The sequence below is a fragment of the Sinohyriopsis cumingii genome, chromosome 1 (assembly GCF_028554795.1).
Source record: "Sinohyriopsis cumingii isolate HCF-2022 chromosome 1, ASM2855479v2, whole genome shotgun sequence".
Lineage (NCBI taxonomy): Eukaryota > Metazoa > Mollusca > Bivalvia > Unionida > Unionidae > Sinohyriopsis > Sinohyriopsis cumingii.
Genome location: NC_142961.1, coordinates 20842403 through 20861595, shown reverse-complemented (window position 1 = coordinate 20861595; position 19193 = coordinate 20842403). Strand labels below are relative to the sequence as shown.

Genomic DNA, 19193 nt, shown 5'->3' with positions numbered 1-19193 from the left:
TTTCGTAACGTGTAAAATTGGCCCGACAGCGTTGTAAACTCCGAAATAGTACTTTTTATCCCCACAAGATTCGGTTCGGTTACCGTCGGGGTTCCAAAAAAACTAGCAGTAGTGAGTTGTATATCGGTGACAGACTTTTGTATCCCCTCGAACTGATTTGCTTGCGCGTTAAATTTATCATACAAATTTTTTAACGAATCCGACACGGATATATAATTGTCGCCAAGTGTACTTATTTTTCCATTTATCGTCAAGATGGATTCACCTGATTTAAGTCGTCCGTCATCGGTATACAACGCGATATTGTTCTCGGTGGCATCACGCTGTCGTATTAAAACGTCATTCAGCGACACATTACTGGATTTCAGTTTACCCTGGCGGTCTTGAAATACAACTAGTTCGCCCGGGTCAACACTGGTTAAAGTTAACGTATCAGCGATTTCATTCTCGATTAGTTTTTTTATGTCATCGGTGGCGAGCGTTTCCGTGGATTTTTTCAGCGCCGAAACCGGTCGTCCCCAGATATCAATCATTATTATTGTAAAAAAAAACAGTGTTTTTAATTAACCCGCCGGGCCTCTACGACCCCACTAGTGTATTCGTTTACAACCACATGAGATGGTTTCCGCGATGATGAAATCGCCGCGAGTACGTTCAATACCTCACGGCCGCATATCGGTGGGTCACTTAATTGTTGTGTTGGCAGCGTGGAATAAAAAACCGGGGCTGAACACGCCCGGATATACCGCATGAACTCGTTTAGCGGGGCTAACCCGTATGAATCAAAATAGACGATCGCACGCGGATCAATTGCGTATGCAACCCAATGAGTTCCCGCTCCGGAGGATTTATCGAGGTTAATTATACCGGTTTCAATATTCCTTGGTTGTGTCGGTAATTGATCCCTCATGAAAACACCTCTGAAGTTTGTTATCGCTAATGCGTTTGCGGCATCTATTAAATCAAAATTAGACATTGGAGTCATTGACTCTTGAGTTAATAAATGGTTCCCGGTAGTCTTAGACCCTTCCCCGAGTACCATGAATACGGGGTTCCCGGTAGTCTTAGACCCTTTCCTGCTACGGGTCGTTTTTTTTTATAGCCTTTCCCGGTTGCCTTCTTCAATGCCATTCCCGCCGCGGTACCAACGGCTCCTAACGCTGCCGCCTTTGCCACTGCTGGGGCCGCCGCGGCAATCAACGCTGGAATCGCAGCTAACAACGGAAATATCCCACCGGTCTTTTCCATGTTTTTAATCGCTGCAGCTGAAAAATCTATTTGAACACCCTTTTTATTCTTCATCGCATCACTGAAATGTTTTATTTGACGCGCCGTCAACGATATCTTATGATTACCACCTGCCATCTGTGACGGCTTTAACGTTATTGTGGTTCCACATTGTTTAGCCGACTTTGATCGTAATTTCTTGACTTGACCATCGGTCAACTCTACACCGACAACATTATACGACATTTTTATTGTAAACGCGTTTATGTTTTCAATTACATGTTTTCCACTGGTGCATCAACGATTCTCATTCGTCCACCAACACCTTCCAACAGCATTGATTTATCGCTGAGAATGACAGCAACCGCTCTATAATCGGTAATAACGCCGCGAGTTACATTAGCTCGGAAGTGTATATCAACGACGGATTGTCTTGTTAAATCAAGATGTTCCAGCGAAAAGTAATAGATTGGATATAGTTCTTTGAAATCATGTTGTGATATTTGCAAACCAGTGTCGACGTTTTGATCACGACTCATATACGACAGCAACCGATGGTACACGCGTGCAATATGGTTTTGACCGTAATTAAGTTGTATATCCTCAGATGGTTCCTGCTGGCCGTTTATTCTCAGCGAGACGTCAGTAACGCCTAATCGATCAAATATCATATGGCTGGATAGTTGATTATCAACTCTCGTCATATCCCGCAACGCAACAAATATATGACGCGGAGCCGAAATGCCTTGTTGTGATGCCAGGTTCCATGTGAATATACCATTGATATTTGATTGCTTAGTATCTGTTGTTGTTGTTGTTAGCCAACTTAGTAATGATTTTCCTCCCTGCTCCATAAAGGATAGCAATCGTGCCTCTGTGGTAATGGATGGAGTCATTACTGGCATCCACAATAATATTTTAGTTAAAACGACTTTACCAGAGTCATTATTTGGATTCGCAAGATCCGCTGGAATTCTCCAAATTGCATTTCTATCATCACCTTTTCGCACAAGCACCACGGTATGCTTTGCTCCGTAGATAACTTTTCGCACGTTTCTACAAAATCCAAATATATGATGCAGTGGAATCGCGCATGAGAAAGATCTACGCGGCCCTGTTAACATTGATATGCGTGTTGCAGCTCCGATGTTAAAATTAGGATCGCTGTTTATAATCATATTCTCAACATCAGCGTTATCGCTATCAGCATTATTTCTTGGTCGTCTTACCACAAATTGCGAGTTTCCAGCAGTGTTTCTAGTATCCTTTGCAAACATCATAGATGGACCCGCTGATCTTGTATAATCGTCGGAATATCTTGCTAACCCGATTATTGTTGTAGCCACATCAACATCGCGTTCTATAGACTCGATCTCTCTTCCATCAATGAGATATTTTGCGCTCTCAAATAGCGCCATTACGCCGTTATTGACTAAGCCAACTTTGGTACCATCTGGATACGGTGCTGGTACAGCAGGAGTATCGGCCTCTGTTACAAGTTCTCCTTCGATTTCAATAAACGCTTCACACGGTAAAAAATATTTACTGGTATCATGGACTTGAAGTTCAATTCGCGATCGTATGTTGGGTTGTACTGCATGATAGGAATAAAATTGATAATTACGGACAGAATCATCCTTGTGCACTGGTGCGTCCATATCAAACGCCGGGTCAGCTGTTCGTTTAAACATTTTATTTAATAATACGCTGATGCATCTAAATCATCGTCGTCGTTTTAAACCACTTCCCGCTATTATGTTTGCGATGTCATCTTGATTATTGTTTACCAACGACGCTAGTTTTTCTTCCACGGCGTTATTTATTACTTTACTGACATTTGCAGGCATCACTGTCGTTGATGGCATCGCCGGTGGTTTCTGTTTTCTTTTTCTCACCAACGACATTAGTTTGTCCTTTGCTGCAGAAAACGCCCTTCCGGCGACATCTCCAATAGCGCTGATTCCCTTATCACGAATAACATCAATAGCCTTCATTCCTAATTGTTTGGCTAATGGCGCCACTTTTGGAGCCATTCTTGTAAATAACCCCGCAATGGTGCTACCGAGACCGTCTCCGTACCACGCGCGGTATACGGGCAATCGTGAGTTTACCACATAGACGCTGACTGGTTTATCATGGTTGTAGTGTATAATCATCTTTATTATAAAAAACACCAGTGTTTTCCAATTAGTGGTTGATCACCCCCCTCCCCACCACCGAATCATAAATTTTGTCAAAAACATCGATTTTCTCTAAATGATTTCCTGGGGTTTTCATCGGCAGTAAAAATCCACATTTTTTGTCAATTTTTGTCAATTTTTGTCGTTTTTGGTCGTTTTTGGTTGGTTTTTGCCGGTTTTTGGTAAAAAACATCGATTTTCTCTAAATGATTTCCTGGGGTTTTCACCCGTAAAAACCGACCAAAAACGACAAAAAAACGACCAAAAAACGACCAAAAACTGACAAAAAACGACCAAAAACTGACAAAAAACGACAATTTTATAATTTTTTTAATCATCCACTAACTCGTCTATGAGCGTTCGATATACATTAATGTCCATGATACCACCGGCAAATAACCGCCTGCAAATATCAGCGGCCTCATTGATTATTTCCGGAGAGTTATTTCCGGCTCGTTTTCCTCCGATTAGTATTTCTAGCCGTGATATATCACTGAGAACATTACCAGGACAAGTAACGTCTTTACCAACAGAGTATCCTTTTCCGTGCTTTGGTCTTTCACTTTTTACTTTATTGTGGAATATTATATAATTATTATCACGCGGTGGTATTTCATTTTTATATTTACTTGCCAAATATACTATTCTTGTCCAGTCCTTTAACGACCTTATATTTTTCTCGTAGCCGCTATTGATATGCTCATCTCGTGTGTCCTTAGCAAAATTTGTCACAGTAAAATCGACTAATTCTTCGTAGCCGAGATTTCTAATTGTGTCTATTGTGCTCTTTTTAAGCACATTACGGGGTATATTCCCCTCTTTCTCTATTTCTTCCGGTATTTCTTCTGGTATTTCTTCTTCTGGTTCTCTTGCGGTGGCGCCTAGTTCTTCTTCATCGGCTATTGTAACATAAGGTTCTTGTGGGTCTGTTATAGCGAGTGGTGGCGGCCTCCGTGTTGTAGCAACCGCTATTTTCGCAGGGAGTGTTTCCAGAGACTTTTTTGTTTGCTCGGTCTGAGCCGCTATCTTTTCAAGCGCACCGAGGACGGGCACAGTTGCCGCCGTAACATCTTTGGTCGCTTTAGTTACCGGAGCAAAGAGCTGTTCGCTTCCAACAGCAAAATCAGTTTGTAGTTGTTGCCGCGTTTGAAGTTGTTTTCGGACCCTGTCTCGTAACGGTATGAACTTTTTAAGCGCTACTAGCCGCTCTCTGGCTAGCCGAGTAGTAAGTGATTCGCCTACCATTATTGCAATTGCTCCGTAATTTCTAATTTCCCGCCGAGTGTGGCGGGGGGGATATGTCCCAGGGGCTCCAGGGAGTTTTCATCTATAATCCTTCTAATGTTTTTAATTTTATTAGAGATTTCTCGACGTCGTTCAAAAGCCTGTCCGAGTTTTTTTCGTACTGTCTCAACGGCAGTAAATAGTCCAATAAATGTATTTACGTCATTGCCATACAAGTTTTCATTGATCGTATATTGTAATCGCTTTATAAAAGAATACTCGCGTGGCAAGGTATATCGACCTTTCTTTGATTGCTCGTTAATAATTTCATAATCGGACAATATTTTTTGGTTATCAAGCTTATCAGATAATTCAATTCCTTGATTTTTTAATTTTAAAATCTCGGTTAATATATTATTGATGTCTTCGATATTCATATTCTTATAAAACATCTTATTTCTAATATCAAAAAAAAAATTATTTTACAAAATGAACCCCGCGTATCAATCCCGAGGTGTGTTAACATTCGATGAAACATAAAACAGAATATTACAGTTGTTTGTAAAGACAATTTATTCCATCAGTTTTCTTCCGGAAGAAACAATTTATTAATTGTAATAGACTGTAGCGTTCACACTGTCGGTAACTTTGTCACTCGGTGATATACCATCACGAGTTATGTTACATATGAAAATTGAATTCTGCGCCCGGTCTTTTTTGAGATCGCTGAATTTTGTATTCCTTCTGCAACAAATTGTACTGCGGGCACACAAATATCAAAATATCTACTGGCTTCATTCATCGACTGAAAAGTTTTTTCTTCGTGCGTTATTGTATCAAATGACTTTACGGGTTTTGCTTTTTTTGAGTATTTACCGGTTCCGCCTTTTTTGGTATTCTGACTTTGCGAGATAGCTTGCAAGTTTATAAGAGAATTATCAGTCTTATTATTATTAATATGATCAATCACAACCCCATTCTCGATTAATCCGTTAAATACTTCAAATACAATCCTGTGAACATAATAGCTTTTTCCTCCCGCAGTAAACATCAAATACCCGCGATTATTTACGGTACCAACCGGCTTCTTCAGTCTACAATTTCTAACAACGCCGTCGCGAGATGCCTCGTAATTAACGAGCACGGGATGCGGCTGAAATTCTTGGTTCATTTGTATAATAATACTACTTGTCTAATTCATTATTTGGTTTAATTATAAACCTTGCAATGTAGTCCTGAGGAGTTTTGATGACTGAGTCAGCGGTGGGGTCAATGACGGCGTTTTTAATTCGCTTGTCATAATAGCGTTTTAGTTCCCTGTATCGTTTGCCGCCACAATTAATACACAACTGCGATTTTCCTCTTACACCAACGTGGCAAACCAAGCACGGGAGGGGGCCAAGAGAACCATTACGAACGCTTTGTAAATGATACCCGCAGAATTCACCTCTACATGATTTATTGCACGGGGTTGTCGACCCAATCATCAACCATTTGCAGTGATTCATTATACTATATTCTTTTATTTAAATACTTGTTTTAATTATATGGATGAGTTCGAGAGATTAGCAGCAATTAAGCCCTGGAAAAATATTAAATTCAATCTCGATAGAGTCCTCAAGGACGCGCTAAAAGCGTTAATAAACGATAAAACCCTGTTGAATAAAATACGCGATTGTATCGATGAATTCAAGCGTGATGGTGCATCTCATAGTTGGTCAACATTTCGAATTGATGGCGTTGTTGATGCTACCATGAACGACAACCGCGCATCAACGATAATATCACAACTTGGCTCCAGCAAGTATTTCTTCAGAGTAAAATTCATTGTCCGGGTGGAATCAGGTAATTGGATCATACGTGATAAATTTGAACCAGTTCTCAGCGACAAGAAAACAGTCATTGTTAGCCGCGACTCCAAGCCGGAGCTGTTAACCGGAATTGACAGACCATACTATGAACGAGCGTATCCTGAAACAGCAGTTGTCTATGGAATATACCCGTTAAATAAGAAACCTGATATCGGAAAACTAGCGCCGATGAAACAGTCAACGGGGATAAATTGTGTAGCAGAACGAGTAATAGAGCATTTTACAAATGCGTGTCGAGGAAATAAACTGACCGATTTACGACGTAGTAAAATAAACCAATGGGAGGAGACAGTGCGCGAGCGAGGAGCAACCATCAGCGACATAGCGAAATTAGAAACGTCGTTGAGATTTCCAATAACCGTTACAACGATAACCGGTGAAGTATTATACGAATCAAAGTATAAATCAAATGGAGCCCCAATCAAAATTATTGATCATAACGAACACGCGTGGACGCCCGCGGTCACAATATTTCCACGGGATAGAACAGTAAAGTATATCCCGGGGGAATTCCTGGGAGAGGATGGTTTTCTCGCAGAGAGGAAACTATTTGATGCTATTGCCTGCTTGTGTAAAAACGACCCTGTATCAGTGTGGTTACTTCGCAGCGCTGAAAACGATGTGGATACCTTTGATCAGTTTGCAAGACCAAACGGTGAATTATATCGCACTGAAGCGTTTCACAACAAGATGAAAAAAACCGCCATGGAATCTGAAGAGCATGATGAACAACTGCTAACAAATTGTTTTACGATTCCATCGGTTGCGGCTCATGTTGCAGCAAGGAAAAATGCGTGGAGACCAACGCGCAAGGAATTTCTACCGGATGTACAATCCAGTTGTTTGGAATATTATCACGGTGGACTATGGAACACTGAATACAACCGCGACGCTATGATTTCCGTTGATATGGTTGCCTGTTATCCAGCGAGTTTTCTCGGGTATGGATCCGCCACTGTGTACTTCAAACGATTTGGACACCCCAGGCATGAAATGACTCGTGTTGCTATTAATGGACCACTGCCTGATTTTGATTTAACCGGATTCGCTCGCATAGTATCATTTGAATTCGCGGCAGGACTTCATCGCTGTTGTTATATTTGGATCGGTAGACACATGGCTGAAAAGAAGTGGCTGCCAATAGCGCTGCTACGGTATATGATTGATTGTAGCATGCTTGTATCGTTGATTGTCAGTGACGCGATTATATCATACCGGTCGCAGACTGAAGTCTGGTTACCAGAACCAGAGCGTCTAGATAGCATAATTGACGAGTCCAGAAAACACATTGATGCCGACGAGGAATATATCATCGAATGGTCCAAAAAGATATTCAACCAACGAAACCGCGAGGCAAAAGATCTCGGTAGAAGAATAATCGGTAAGTTCACACAAGGTGGAAAAAACTGCGACTACAAACGATATTGCTCACGGCTGATTATAGATGACGCAGAATATGATTTCGTAATCAAGGACGCAGTGGCAAAAAATAGATACGTGAACTGCAAAACAGCTTTCTTGTCCAATGGAACAAAGTTGGGTACAGTTGTTACTTACGCCGATGGAGACAGCCCGGCATATCCACATTTGAGGGCGTCTATGCTGGGTTACGCCGCTATCAATTTATTCTCGATGATAAATAGATTTCCCGACACCGCGGTTAGAGTAGCCGTTGATTCATTTTACATAGACGTAAAGTACAAGGGAAACATAGCCGAGTTTACTAGTCCGGACGAGAGTTGGGGTATATGGAGAATTAAAAATGAAATACGACGCGATTATTCCCCGTCAGCAGATGTCACCGTTGAAAATAATTACTTACGCGGTGATAAATTGTCAGAATGGTCTAATGCACCGCCGTGTTCTGATCCAATTTGTAGATATAAAACAGTTTATTTAAGTGGCTGTGGCGGGTCAGGAAAGACGACTCGGGCAATTGAATTATTTCGAACGCGGGCAAGTATAATCGTGCTTACACCGACCCATAGACTAGCGCGAGAGATAAAACAACGAAATGTTGACGCCGTTACTTATCACAGCTTTTTTCGATACAGCGGCGGTGAGTGGACTCCTGATCGAATGGGGGGAAAATTTATTCCTGAGGTTATCATCTGGGATGAGATATGTACTGTTTCGTTAGATACTTTACAAATGTTTATTGAGTGGTTGCTGCGCGCGAATACAGCGGTAATCATGTGTGGGGATCATGGCCAACCACCACCATTTGTCGGCGAGGGTCCACATGATTGGTTAAAGGGTTTTGTGGACTATTATGAAGAAACCGATACTGATTACCGGGCACTTGATGAACAACTGCGCGAGGTTAAAAAATTAATCAGATTACAGCCGGATACAGTTCAATGTGAAATAATCCGCGAGGTGATTCCGGAAACGCCGTTAAATGAATTCTGGGAAACATGGAGACCAAACGATTTGATTGTAGCGAGCAGAAAGATAGTCAGAGACACACTTCAGCGGAAGTTGTTTACGTTGCATAAGGAAAAGTTTTCAACGCGCCCAGTGCCGTTATGTTATAGACCCGCGGACACACGGCGGCAGAACATTGAAGTTGAAATCCCGGGCCCGACAGCGTCAGGAACAAAAAAACAAATTCTTGTGCTGAATGATATTGTGCTCGTTGATATCAGCGTCGTCGAGCACGCGCTACGTGCTGATAAATCCCCGTGGACGCTAGGATACGCAACGACAATACATTCCTCGCAAGGATTGACTATCACGGATACAATTGTTTGGATAGTTGATAATCGCATCGAATGGTCAAATCTAGTCTATCTTGCAGTGTTCAGAGTACGGAGAATGAATCAGCTTCGAAGAATTGTTATTGACGAAGCCAGTGACAACGATGACATTATTGATGCTAGCGTCATTGATAGAAAACTCTCGGGTTACCGCCAACAGGATAAAAAAAAACAGCGGCGTTTTGATATTGATGCCGAATTAATAATTGCGTTACGACAACAACAGAATAATCACTGCGCGAGTTGCAATTGTGTAATGCGCTGGCGTTATTCGGATAAAGACGCTCGCCAATTTACCGTGGACAGGATCGATAACAGTCTCGGTCATGTCAAAAACAATGTAAGGTTGACCTGTCTTGAGTGCAATAGACGCAACGGCGCTAGTTAAGGCCACGTGGGGGCAATTGAGTATCGTCAGGTATCACTTGTAGTTGCTCGCGTGTAAACCCCCGCTGTGGGGCAGTTGAATCCAGTCTATAGATCGGTGGTCTACCAGTTGATCGTGTTATCGTTGATATGTTATGTGTGGTAACACTCCAAATAGGATCAGTAGCTCTTTTTTTTACCGCCTTCAAGCTCTCCTGGTTCATACAGATATCTAACAGTGACATCGCCGAGAATCGGCTTGGAAACGCTATCTATTTTTGATCTTCCGGGTATATACTTTTTTTTAATCGCGTCGCTGGGCTTCATGTTGATTGCTCGGGTAATCTCGTTATTTAACGCTGCAATTACACCTGGTAATCTTTTGACCCATTCACGAGATCGTTTTTCTTGGATGAATTCCTTCGCGTATTGATACCCAAATAACCGTTCAGCAAGAGTCCGATTGAATCGTTCAACAATTGCCTGATCACGATGTAGCGCAGTATGACCTCGTCGTACCGCGACGTTATGATGTTTCAACGCTGATAAAACAGCACCGCGAAATTCATTGCCAGGATCAACTTGTAATAGATTTGGCCAGCGCAGAGGACCCCTTCGGTAAATCCGCTCAAACGCATCGGCTACTTCAGTTGCTGACTTTGTTTTTAACGGCTCCGCTTGTTTGTATCGACTCACAACATCAACTACGGTTAGCGCGTATTTGTAACCGTTGTCATGCGGCAGAAATAGTATATCAGCCTGATGAACTTCATTAGGTACGCTGACATCAAAGCGCGAAAAGTTGATTTGTTTAGGCGGTGGTAGATAAATTTGCCATATAGCCTGTTTGGATAACCAATTAGCCGCAGTGGCCTTTGTTACCTTTGCAGCGCTTGCAAGCTTACCAATTGCGGCCTTTCCTTTCCAGTATCCTCTCGGAGAATAATAGATGGATTCCATGTTGTTATTATAAACGCTAGCGTTTTCAATTACCAGCGCGAGAAGCTCCGCTTCCAATCATTAATTTACCTTTCATAGCCGATTTTACCAACCATGAAGCCAATTTTTCTTTGAATGATTTATCAGGAATAGCATTTAACGCGTGAATTAATTTTACGTCCGCGATATGACGCTGTTGCAGATCGCTACTTTTGTAGTAAGCAACATCATGAGCATGACACGCCTTATCGATAGCGTTTATTGGATACTCACCGGGTTTGGGCTGATTTTGATCATCGAGTCTGATATCTAATCGTGTTCCGGGGCCACAGTAGCTATATCCTGGGAGGTGCTTTTCTCCTGGATACTTTGCCCACGGTGTTCCGGGGAGTTTTGATAACTTGGCTGCAATATCACCTCCTCGCTTTTTTTTAAAGCATCCCCGGGTCTAGCAGAAATAAATCTAAATTTCTTTGTACCGCATTGTACACACTTACCAGTAAGTGCCGATCTGTTATTTCTTGTTGTAACGGTTGTCATATCATTTGTGCCAGTACGCACTCTACACTTCACACAATATAAATCCATAATTTATGTATAGAGATATGAATATAATTGATTTTTCGGCGACTAAAACGAGAGAACCAGTTAAGCATGTTGCAGCGTTACCAAACTCGATCCGGATGATTATCATCGGACCATCTGGATCCGGCAAGACGCAACTGTTACTCAATTTAATAATGAGATGGATGAAGTGGGATAAGTTGTATTTAATCGCCCCTAGCATGGATGATCAACGATGCTACGAGGTGTTGAAAGATTTTAACGAGAATGCATCAGCGATCGCTGAAAAAAATGTTATTGAGTTTATTACAGATATCAATGATGCACCAGGTATTGATGATATTGATGGCGACGTTAACAATCTAGTCGTGTACGATGATGTTATGTTAGACAATCAAAAAAACCCAGCTAGGATATTTTCCAGAGGCAGGCATAAAAACACCGACGTGATATATGTCACTCAACGATACACTCAGATTCCAAAAGTAATCAGAGACAACTGTAATATTCTTGCTGTATTCAACGGCGTTGATACACACACGCTACGAAATATCTGGCAAACTTGGTGTGGCGGTGACATGGACTTTAATGGTTTTCGAAACTTTTTTAGTCATGCTCAGTCGACCCCACATGGATTTGTAACGATAAATTTACATGATCCTCGGACACGATATCGTATCGGACTTGACCAAATATTCGGTTAGTTGTAAATAATTTTCATTGTAAATAACTTCTTAGCAGCAGGGGGGAAAATGACATCGACGCGGTCGTCGCTGTGTTTACCGGACGCTGACGACGCTGGGATCGGCGCGCAGAAAAGTGTATTAAACCAAATGACGTTACCGTCGTGTAGGATGGACCGTCGTCGTTTTTTTTTTACCAGGCGCTGACTACACCGGATCCGCTGAATGCAGAAAGTAATAATTAAGCAAAATAACGATTGGACAAAATGTCGGATTCGCCCCCCCGCTGCTAAAGCCACGGTGCTTTCTGTCAAATTTTGTTGAAATTTTGTTCAGATGTTTTTGAGAAGTCATTGGAAGGTATTCTCATTCTAGCAATGGTGGCCATATGCCATGACATATTGGCATCATTTGTACAAATTTTAAAGGACTTTATGCAGGGATGGGTTATGCAAAGTTTGGTTTGCTAGGTCTTTCATTTTGAGAAGTGAAAATAGCAACTGTTGACAAATGACAGATGGGTTTTCTATTTTTAGTAACTGTGTCCATTTTTGATGGTGACTGGCATCATTCATACAAAACTGAAATCCCTTTATTACTGTGCTTTTCTTTCAAACTGAATCATATTCTGTTCATCAGCTTTGAAAAAGTAGTCATTTTTTTATATTAAACTTTTAATAATGCTGGCCATATATAATGGTAGATCAGTGTAATTTCTACAAATCTGAAAAACCATCATGTCAGGACACTGTAGTCTGGTTTATTTTGACAAGAAAATTAAAATAGCAACTGTTGACAGAAATCATGTGACAGACTAAAGGCCATATCATAAGCTCACTTGGCCTTCTCCTGGTCAGGTGAGCTAAAAATTATATCCCAAACTACTCCAGAAGCAATGACTCTCCCTACGAAGTACCTAAATGTCCACTATTTTATGGTAATTAAAACCCAAATGCCCATTGTTTTATGGTAATAAATACCTAAATGCTCATTGTTTGATGGTAATAAACACCTAAATGCCCATTGTTTGATGGCAATAAACACCTAAATGCCCATTGTTTTATGGTAATTAAAACCTAAATGCCCATTGTTTTATGGTAATAAACACCTAAATGCCCATTGTTTTATGGTAATAAACACCTAAATGCCCATTGTTTGATGGTAATAAACACCTAAATGCCCATTGTTTTACGATAATAAATACCTAAATGCCCATTGTTTTATGGTAATAAATACCTAAATGCCAATTGTTTTATGGTAATGAAAACCTAAATGCCCACTGTTTTATGGTAATAAACACCTAAATGCCAATTGTTTTATGGTAATAAATACCTAAATGCCCATTGTTTTATGGTAATAAATACCTAAATGCCAATTGTTTTATGGTAATGAAAACCTAAATGCCCACTGTTTTATGGTAATAAACACCTAAATGCCCATTGTTTTATGGTAATAAATACCTAAAAGCCCATTGTTTTATGGTAATAAATACCTAAATGCCCATTGTTTTATGGTAATAAACACCTAAATGCCCATTGTTTTATGGTAGTAAACACCTAAATGCCCATTGTTTTATGGTAATAAATACCTAAATGGCCATTGTTTTATGGTAATAAATACCTAAATGCCCATTGTTTTATGGTAATAAACACCTAAATGAAAATTGCTAATTTTTCATATAATGCACAGTAACCTTTAAACAGTACCTACTGATCATAACTGTTTGAAAACAGCAACACTTGAAAGTCTGAAACATATAATTATCATTTTCAAATGACTTGTATGCGGTTTGAAATGTCATTCAAGTTTTATTAGTACATTAAATCTTGTTTTAGTTTTATTTAAAATCTGCAGAACTAGTATCAGATGGTTGAGGGTTAAAATCTTTCCCTGACCATTGTTGTCCTGCCCTATGAGCTTCAGCCATATGGTTCTTGAAGACTTTAACTTTGGTGAAAACTTTACTGTGTAGTAATATTCATATCTGACGACAATGTATTTAGCTTTTCAAATGGGGCCCTGAGTGGCCTAAAGCGCTCTCCATTGCGGATCACTGCCATCTCACCTCTGTCTGCGAAGGGAGTCTCCGATTCAGCCAATGTGGGTATGTGAGAAAGCTTGCCAGTAGCTTCTCATGGGTCGGTGGTTCTTTCTGAGGTTTTCCCGGGTTCTTCCTCCACCATTAATACTGGCCGCCATGTATAGCCTATCATGTGCTGAAAAATGGCGTAAAACCCCACAACAACAAAAAAGCTTTTCACTTACATACATGGAAGAATAGAGAAAGCTAACCTAAAGCTTTCATCCTTACACTAAGGACTTCATCAACATTGAAGCTCGTCTGAGGTATCAAGACACATCCACAATGTTTGCCCTGGCCATATTATGGCCATATTATAACTTGGAACTCCATAAAAAAACCTAGATCAAGAACAAGCCTGGTTTGTGCGGTGGATTAAGGAATCAATTTACACCTGTGTGCACAAATCAATGCTGAACAGGGATGGGGGCCGTTACAACCTGCTGCATATCTGGGACAATCTGTTAACATCACTCACCATTCCACTGAGTGATGTTAACAGTCAGTAGAGGTCACATCAGTCTGCTGATGAAATCCTTAGCGTAAGGACAAAAGCTTCTTGGTCAGCTTTCTTTATTCTTTTGTGCATGTAACTGAAAAGTTAAATATATTGTCAAATACGAAGACTTTAACGTTAATCTATGGACAATTCCACCCAACTTCAAATCTGTACATATTTAAGTGCCTGAAAGTATACAATATATATATTTCAACATTTTAAATCTATTATACTTTTAAAGATTTCTTAATGTGTAATATTCTAATGGCAGCTAAGGCTTTACATGCATGACATTTTATATGCAAAAAATATTCACGTGGGATGACAATACCCTTTTGAAAGGTTAAACCTACCTGCCTCTTGCTTTACTTGTGACACAGACAACTCCTGCAAATAAAATTAAGGAAAGCATTTCTAATTACATAAGAACACTACTTTTAATCATGATGGGAATTCTGGTAAACAAGTACTAAGAAAAGAATCTTGACTCACAACCACTCCATTAAAAGGGTTTTTTAAAATTCATAAAGAAAAAGTATCTAGAACAAAACTTACATTACATTAATCATGGGATCAAAATGAAAGTCAAACTTGAAAGCTTCATTATTTATTCCAATATACATAAGCTCTGAACAAATAAAACAAACTTTTACTATAGGAATTTCCTGAGATGCCAAATGCCCTACTCAGATTCTATAAGTCTAATAATAGTCTAATAAACGTGAATAGAGTACCCTTTAATAACAAGCACCTTGCCAAAACAAATGGTTAGTCTGGACCAAATAGTGTTTGTTACATTGATGGACCACAGTATTCCTAATGAATAATGTAAAAGAAATTCAGTGATAAGCGTTTATTATTTTTATGGCAAACCAAGTTTATCTTATATTCTTACTATGGATGAGTTGTTATTTGCTAGTGATAAGTTGTTATTTACTATGGATGAGTTGTTATATACTATGGATAAGTTGTTATTTACGATGGATGAGTTGTTATATACTATGGATGAGTTGTTATTTACTCTGGATAAGTTGTTATTTACTATGGATGAGTTGTTATTTACTATGGATGAGTTGTTATTTACTATAGATGAGTTATTATTTACGATGGCTGAGTTGTTATTTACTATGGATGAGTTGTAATTTACGATGGATGAGTTGTTATTTACTATGGATACGTTTTTATATACCATGGATGAGTTGTTATTTACTATGGATTAATTGTTATTTACTATGGATGAGTTGTTATTTACAATGGCTGAGTTGTTATTTACTATGGCTGAGTAGTTATTTACGATGGCTGATTTGTTATTTACTATGGATGAGCTGTTATTTATGATGGATGAATTGTTATTTACTATGGATATGTTTTAATTTACGATGGATGAGTTGTTAATTATTATGGATGAGTTGTTATTTACTATGGACAACTTGTTATTTACTATGGATGAGTTGTTATTTACTATGGATAAGTTGTTATTTATGATGGATGAGTTGTTATTTACTATGGGTAAGTTTTTATATACTATGGATGAGTTGTTATTTACTAAGGATAAGTTGTTATTTACGATGGCTGAGTTGTTATTTACTATGGATGAGTTGTTATTTATGATGGATGAGTTGTTATTTACTATGGATACATTTTTATATACGATGGATGAGTTGTTAATTATTATGGATAAGTTGTTATTTACTATGGATGAGTTGTTATTTACTATGGATAAGTTGTTATTTACTATAGATGAGTTGTTCTTTACTATGTATAAGTTGTTATTTACAATGGATGAGTTGTTATTTACTATAGATGAGTTATTATTTACGATGGATCAGTTATTTACTATGGATGAGTTGTTATTTATTATGGATGAGTTGTTATTAACTATGGATGAGTTGTTATATACTATGGATGAGTTGTTTTTTACTATGGATGAGTTGTTATTTACTATGGATAAGTTACTATGGATTTGTTGTTATTTACTATGGATCAGTTATTTACTATGGAGGAGTTGTTATTTACTATGGATGAGTTGTTATTTATGATGGATGAATTGTTATATACTATGGACGAATTGTTATTTACTATGGATGAGTTGTTATTTACTATGGATAAGTTGTTTTTCACAAGTGGAACCTGCCTAATCTGAATATAAAAGGGACCAAACATTTCAAACTGACTGGACAGTAAAGCTGAATAGGTTGTGTAAATTCCATAATTTTTAGGGTAGGACAGACTAAACATTGCAGTTCCTATAAACAGGGATCTTGAATACTCAGGGAGTAGTTTCACCATACTTACATCCTGCAAATTTTCAATTTTAGAATTTAGAACATCAAGCTCTTGCTGTCCACTCTCCAGTTGTTTTAGCATGTGTTCGTTCATGTCCTTCAGCTGGAAGTATCTCTGACGCATTTCAGGGTTCTGAAAAACAGAAAATTCAAAAGCTGTTGACATGGTAAGCCAAATACAGTAAACTCCTGTCATACTGAAGCCAAAGGAGCAAAGAAATTCACATCAACATATTATTCTATTAGAACTTTTTTTTATCAAGATGAACATGGAGAGCAATGCACAATATCACAATTAATAACTGAAATATTGTTATGTATGATATCATTATAAACATTCAAACATAAATCTGCCAACAATTAAATGCAACATCAATACTGCTAAAATTTCCAGGCTTCATGGGGGAAAATAATGTTCACTGCTAAGAGTAGCCATTGATATTCCATTTGCATCATTTAAGTTGTAGTTTGTAAATTATATATACTGTATTTATCGAGGCGAAATTTCCAAGTGGTCTGTAGTAGCTAAATTAAAGTATACTGTATTTATGGAGGGAAATTTACACGTGCTTTGTAAATTAAAGTATACTGTATTTATGGAGGGAAATTTACATGTGCTTTGTAAATTAAAGTATACTGTATTTATGGAGGGAAATTTACACATGGTTTGTAAATTAAAGTATACTGTATTTATGGAGAGAAATTTACATGTGGTTTGTAAATTAAAGTATACTGTATTTATGGAGGGAAATTTACATGTGGTTTGTAAATTAAAGTATACTATGTTTATGGAGGGAAATTTACATGTGCTTTGTAAATTAAAATATACTGTATTAATGGAGGGAAATTTACATGTGGTTTGTAAATTAAAGTATACTGTATTTATGGAGGGAAATTTACATGTGCTTTGTAAATTAAAGTATACTGTATTTATGGAGGGAAATTTACATGTGGTTTGTAAATTAAAGTATACTGTATTTATGGAGGGAAATTTACATGTGCTTTGTAAATTAAAGTATACTGTATTTATGGAAGGAAATTTACATGTGCTTTGTAAATTAAAGTATACTCTATTTATCTAGGGAAATTTCCAAGTGGTCTGCAGTAGCTAAATTAAAGTATACTGTATTTATGGAGGGAAATTTAAATGTGGTATGTCAATTAAAGTATACTGTATTTATCACAGTAAATTTCAAAGTAGTTTGTGGTAGCTGTGTAAATTAATGTATACTGTATAGGGAAATTGCCAAATAGTTTGTTGTAGCTGTTATAACATCGAAAGTTTGCAAAATAAAAAAATGTAAATGTAAACATTTTTCAAGATCTGATATTGCATAAATTAAAAACAAAATGGAATTTTCCCTGTATCAGCCATGGTAAGATTTTGGTGGATGCATCGAAAACATTAGATTTAAAATATAATGTACATGTTAAGATACAACTGGATTTGTATTTATGAAACATGTAGGTCTCCAAATAAATAGGCTTCCTTATTACATAAAGTGTAAACCATACACATGCTTTGCTGAAGGAGTGTAGTAGTTAAGAACCCAAATTTTTCATTTTCAGCCAATAATCATGACTTTTAACCTTTTGACCCCCAAATTTATAGGCTTCTGCCTTACACCAAGCACAAACCGAACATTTAGTCCAAGTCTGTAATACAGAAACTAAAGTTATTGTGCATAAACCAATTTTATTGTTTCAATCAGTGATATTGTACCCTTTAAGTTTTGACTGCAAAATCAATATGATTTTTTTAACCCTTGTGCAAGCCATTCATTTTTATTTTGGTCCAAGTCTGTGATGCTGAACTAATCTTACTGTGCCATACCCTTTCTCTTCTTTCAATCACAGTGACCTTGACCTTGGGATCTCAAATGGCTTCTTCCATATACCAAATGCAAGCTATTTGAAAGTTTGGAAGAGTTATTTGCTGGAAACATAATAGGGAACATAAGGCTGGACATAATGACTGATGGACAACGTCATAACATGATATGTTCTGCCTTGTGGGAGGATTATGAAATATTAAAAAGTTATAAAGAAAACTCAGAACTTGACGTAATGCTTTTAAATTATATTCAGGTCATTTGCATGCATATACAAAGATGCATGTCAAATGAAATTTTTCTACATTTAGTGGTTTTGGAGTATTCATGACAAGGGAGTTCTTGTAAAAAAGATATACATGTCAAAAGTTCAGAAATATGTTAAAATGTTTAAAAACTGCTGTAATGGCTGGGAAAGTTAGTCTAGTGATCTACATATGCATAGAAATATGCCCGACAAGTATTATTTGTCTATATTAAATGGATTTTGTGTGTAATCATATAACAAGCTTTTTGGAATGGATGAACACGATCAAATCAAGATGCCCCTTCTGCAAGACATGGCATACATAAAGCAAAAACTAACTATGCCCCTGGAGATCGCAAACACTTGGGCACATTAAGAAGTTTGAACAAATCTAAAATATGTCCATCAGGTCATCTACATGTACATATAAAATTACC

The 19193-nt window shown here is 38.2% G+C and overlaps 1 protein-coding gene across 1 annotated transcript in view; it reads right to left on the bottom strand.

Annotated features, from left to right (window-relative positions):
• LOC149806527 (intraflagellar transport protein 74 homolog) overlaps positions 1-19193 on the bottom strand; it is a 99509-nt gene that overhangs the window by 46611 nt on the left and 33705 nt on the right. The window contains exons 12-13 of the mRNA XM_089954196.1: positions 16688-16810; positions 14746-14779 (exon numbers count right to left, since the gene is read on the bottom strand). Of these exons, the coding sequence (XP_089810322.1) occupies positions 14746-14779; positions 16688-16810 (157 nt within the window). The remainder of the gene's footprint in view (positions 1-14745; positions 14780-16687; positions 16811-19193) is intronic.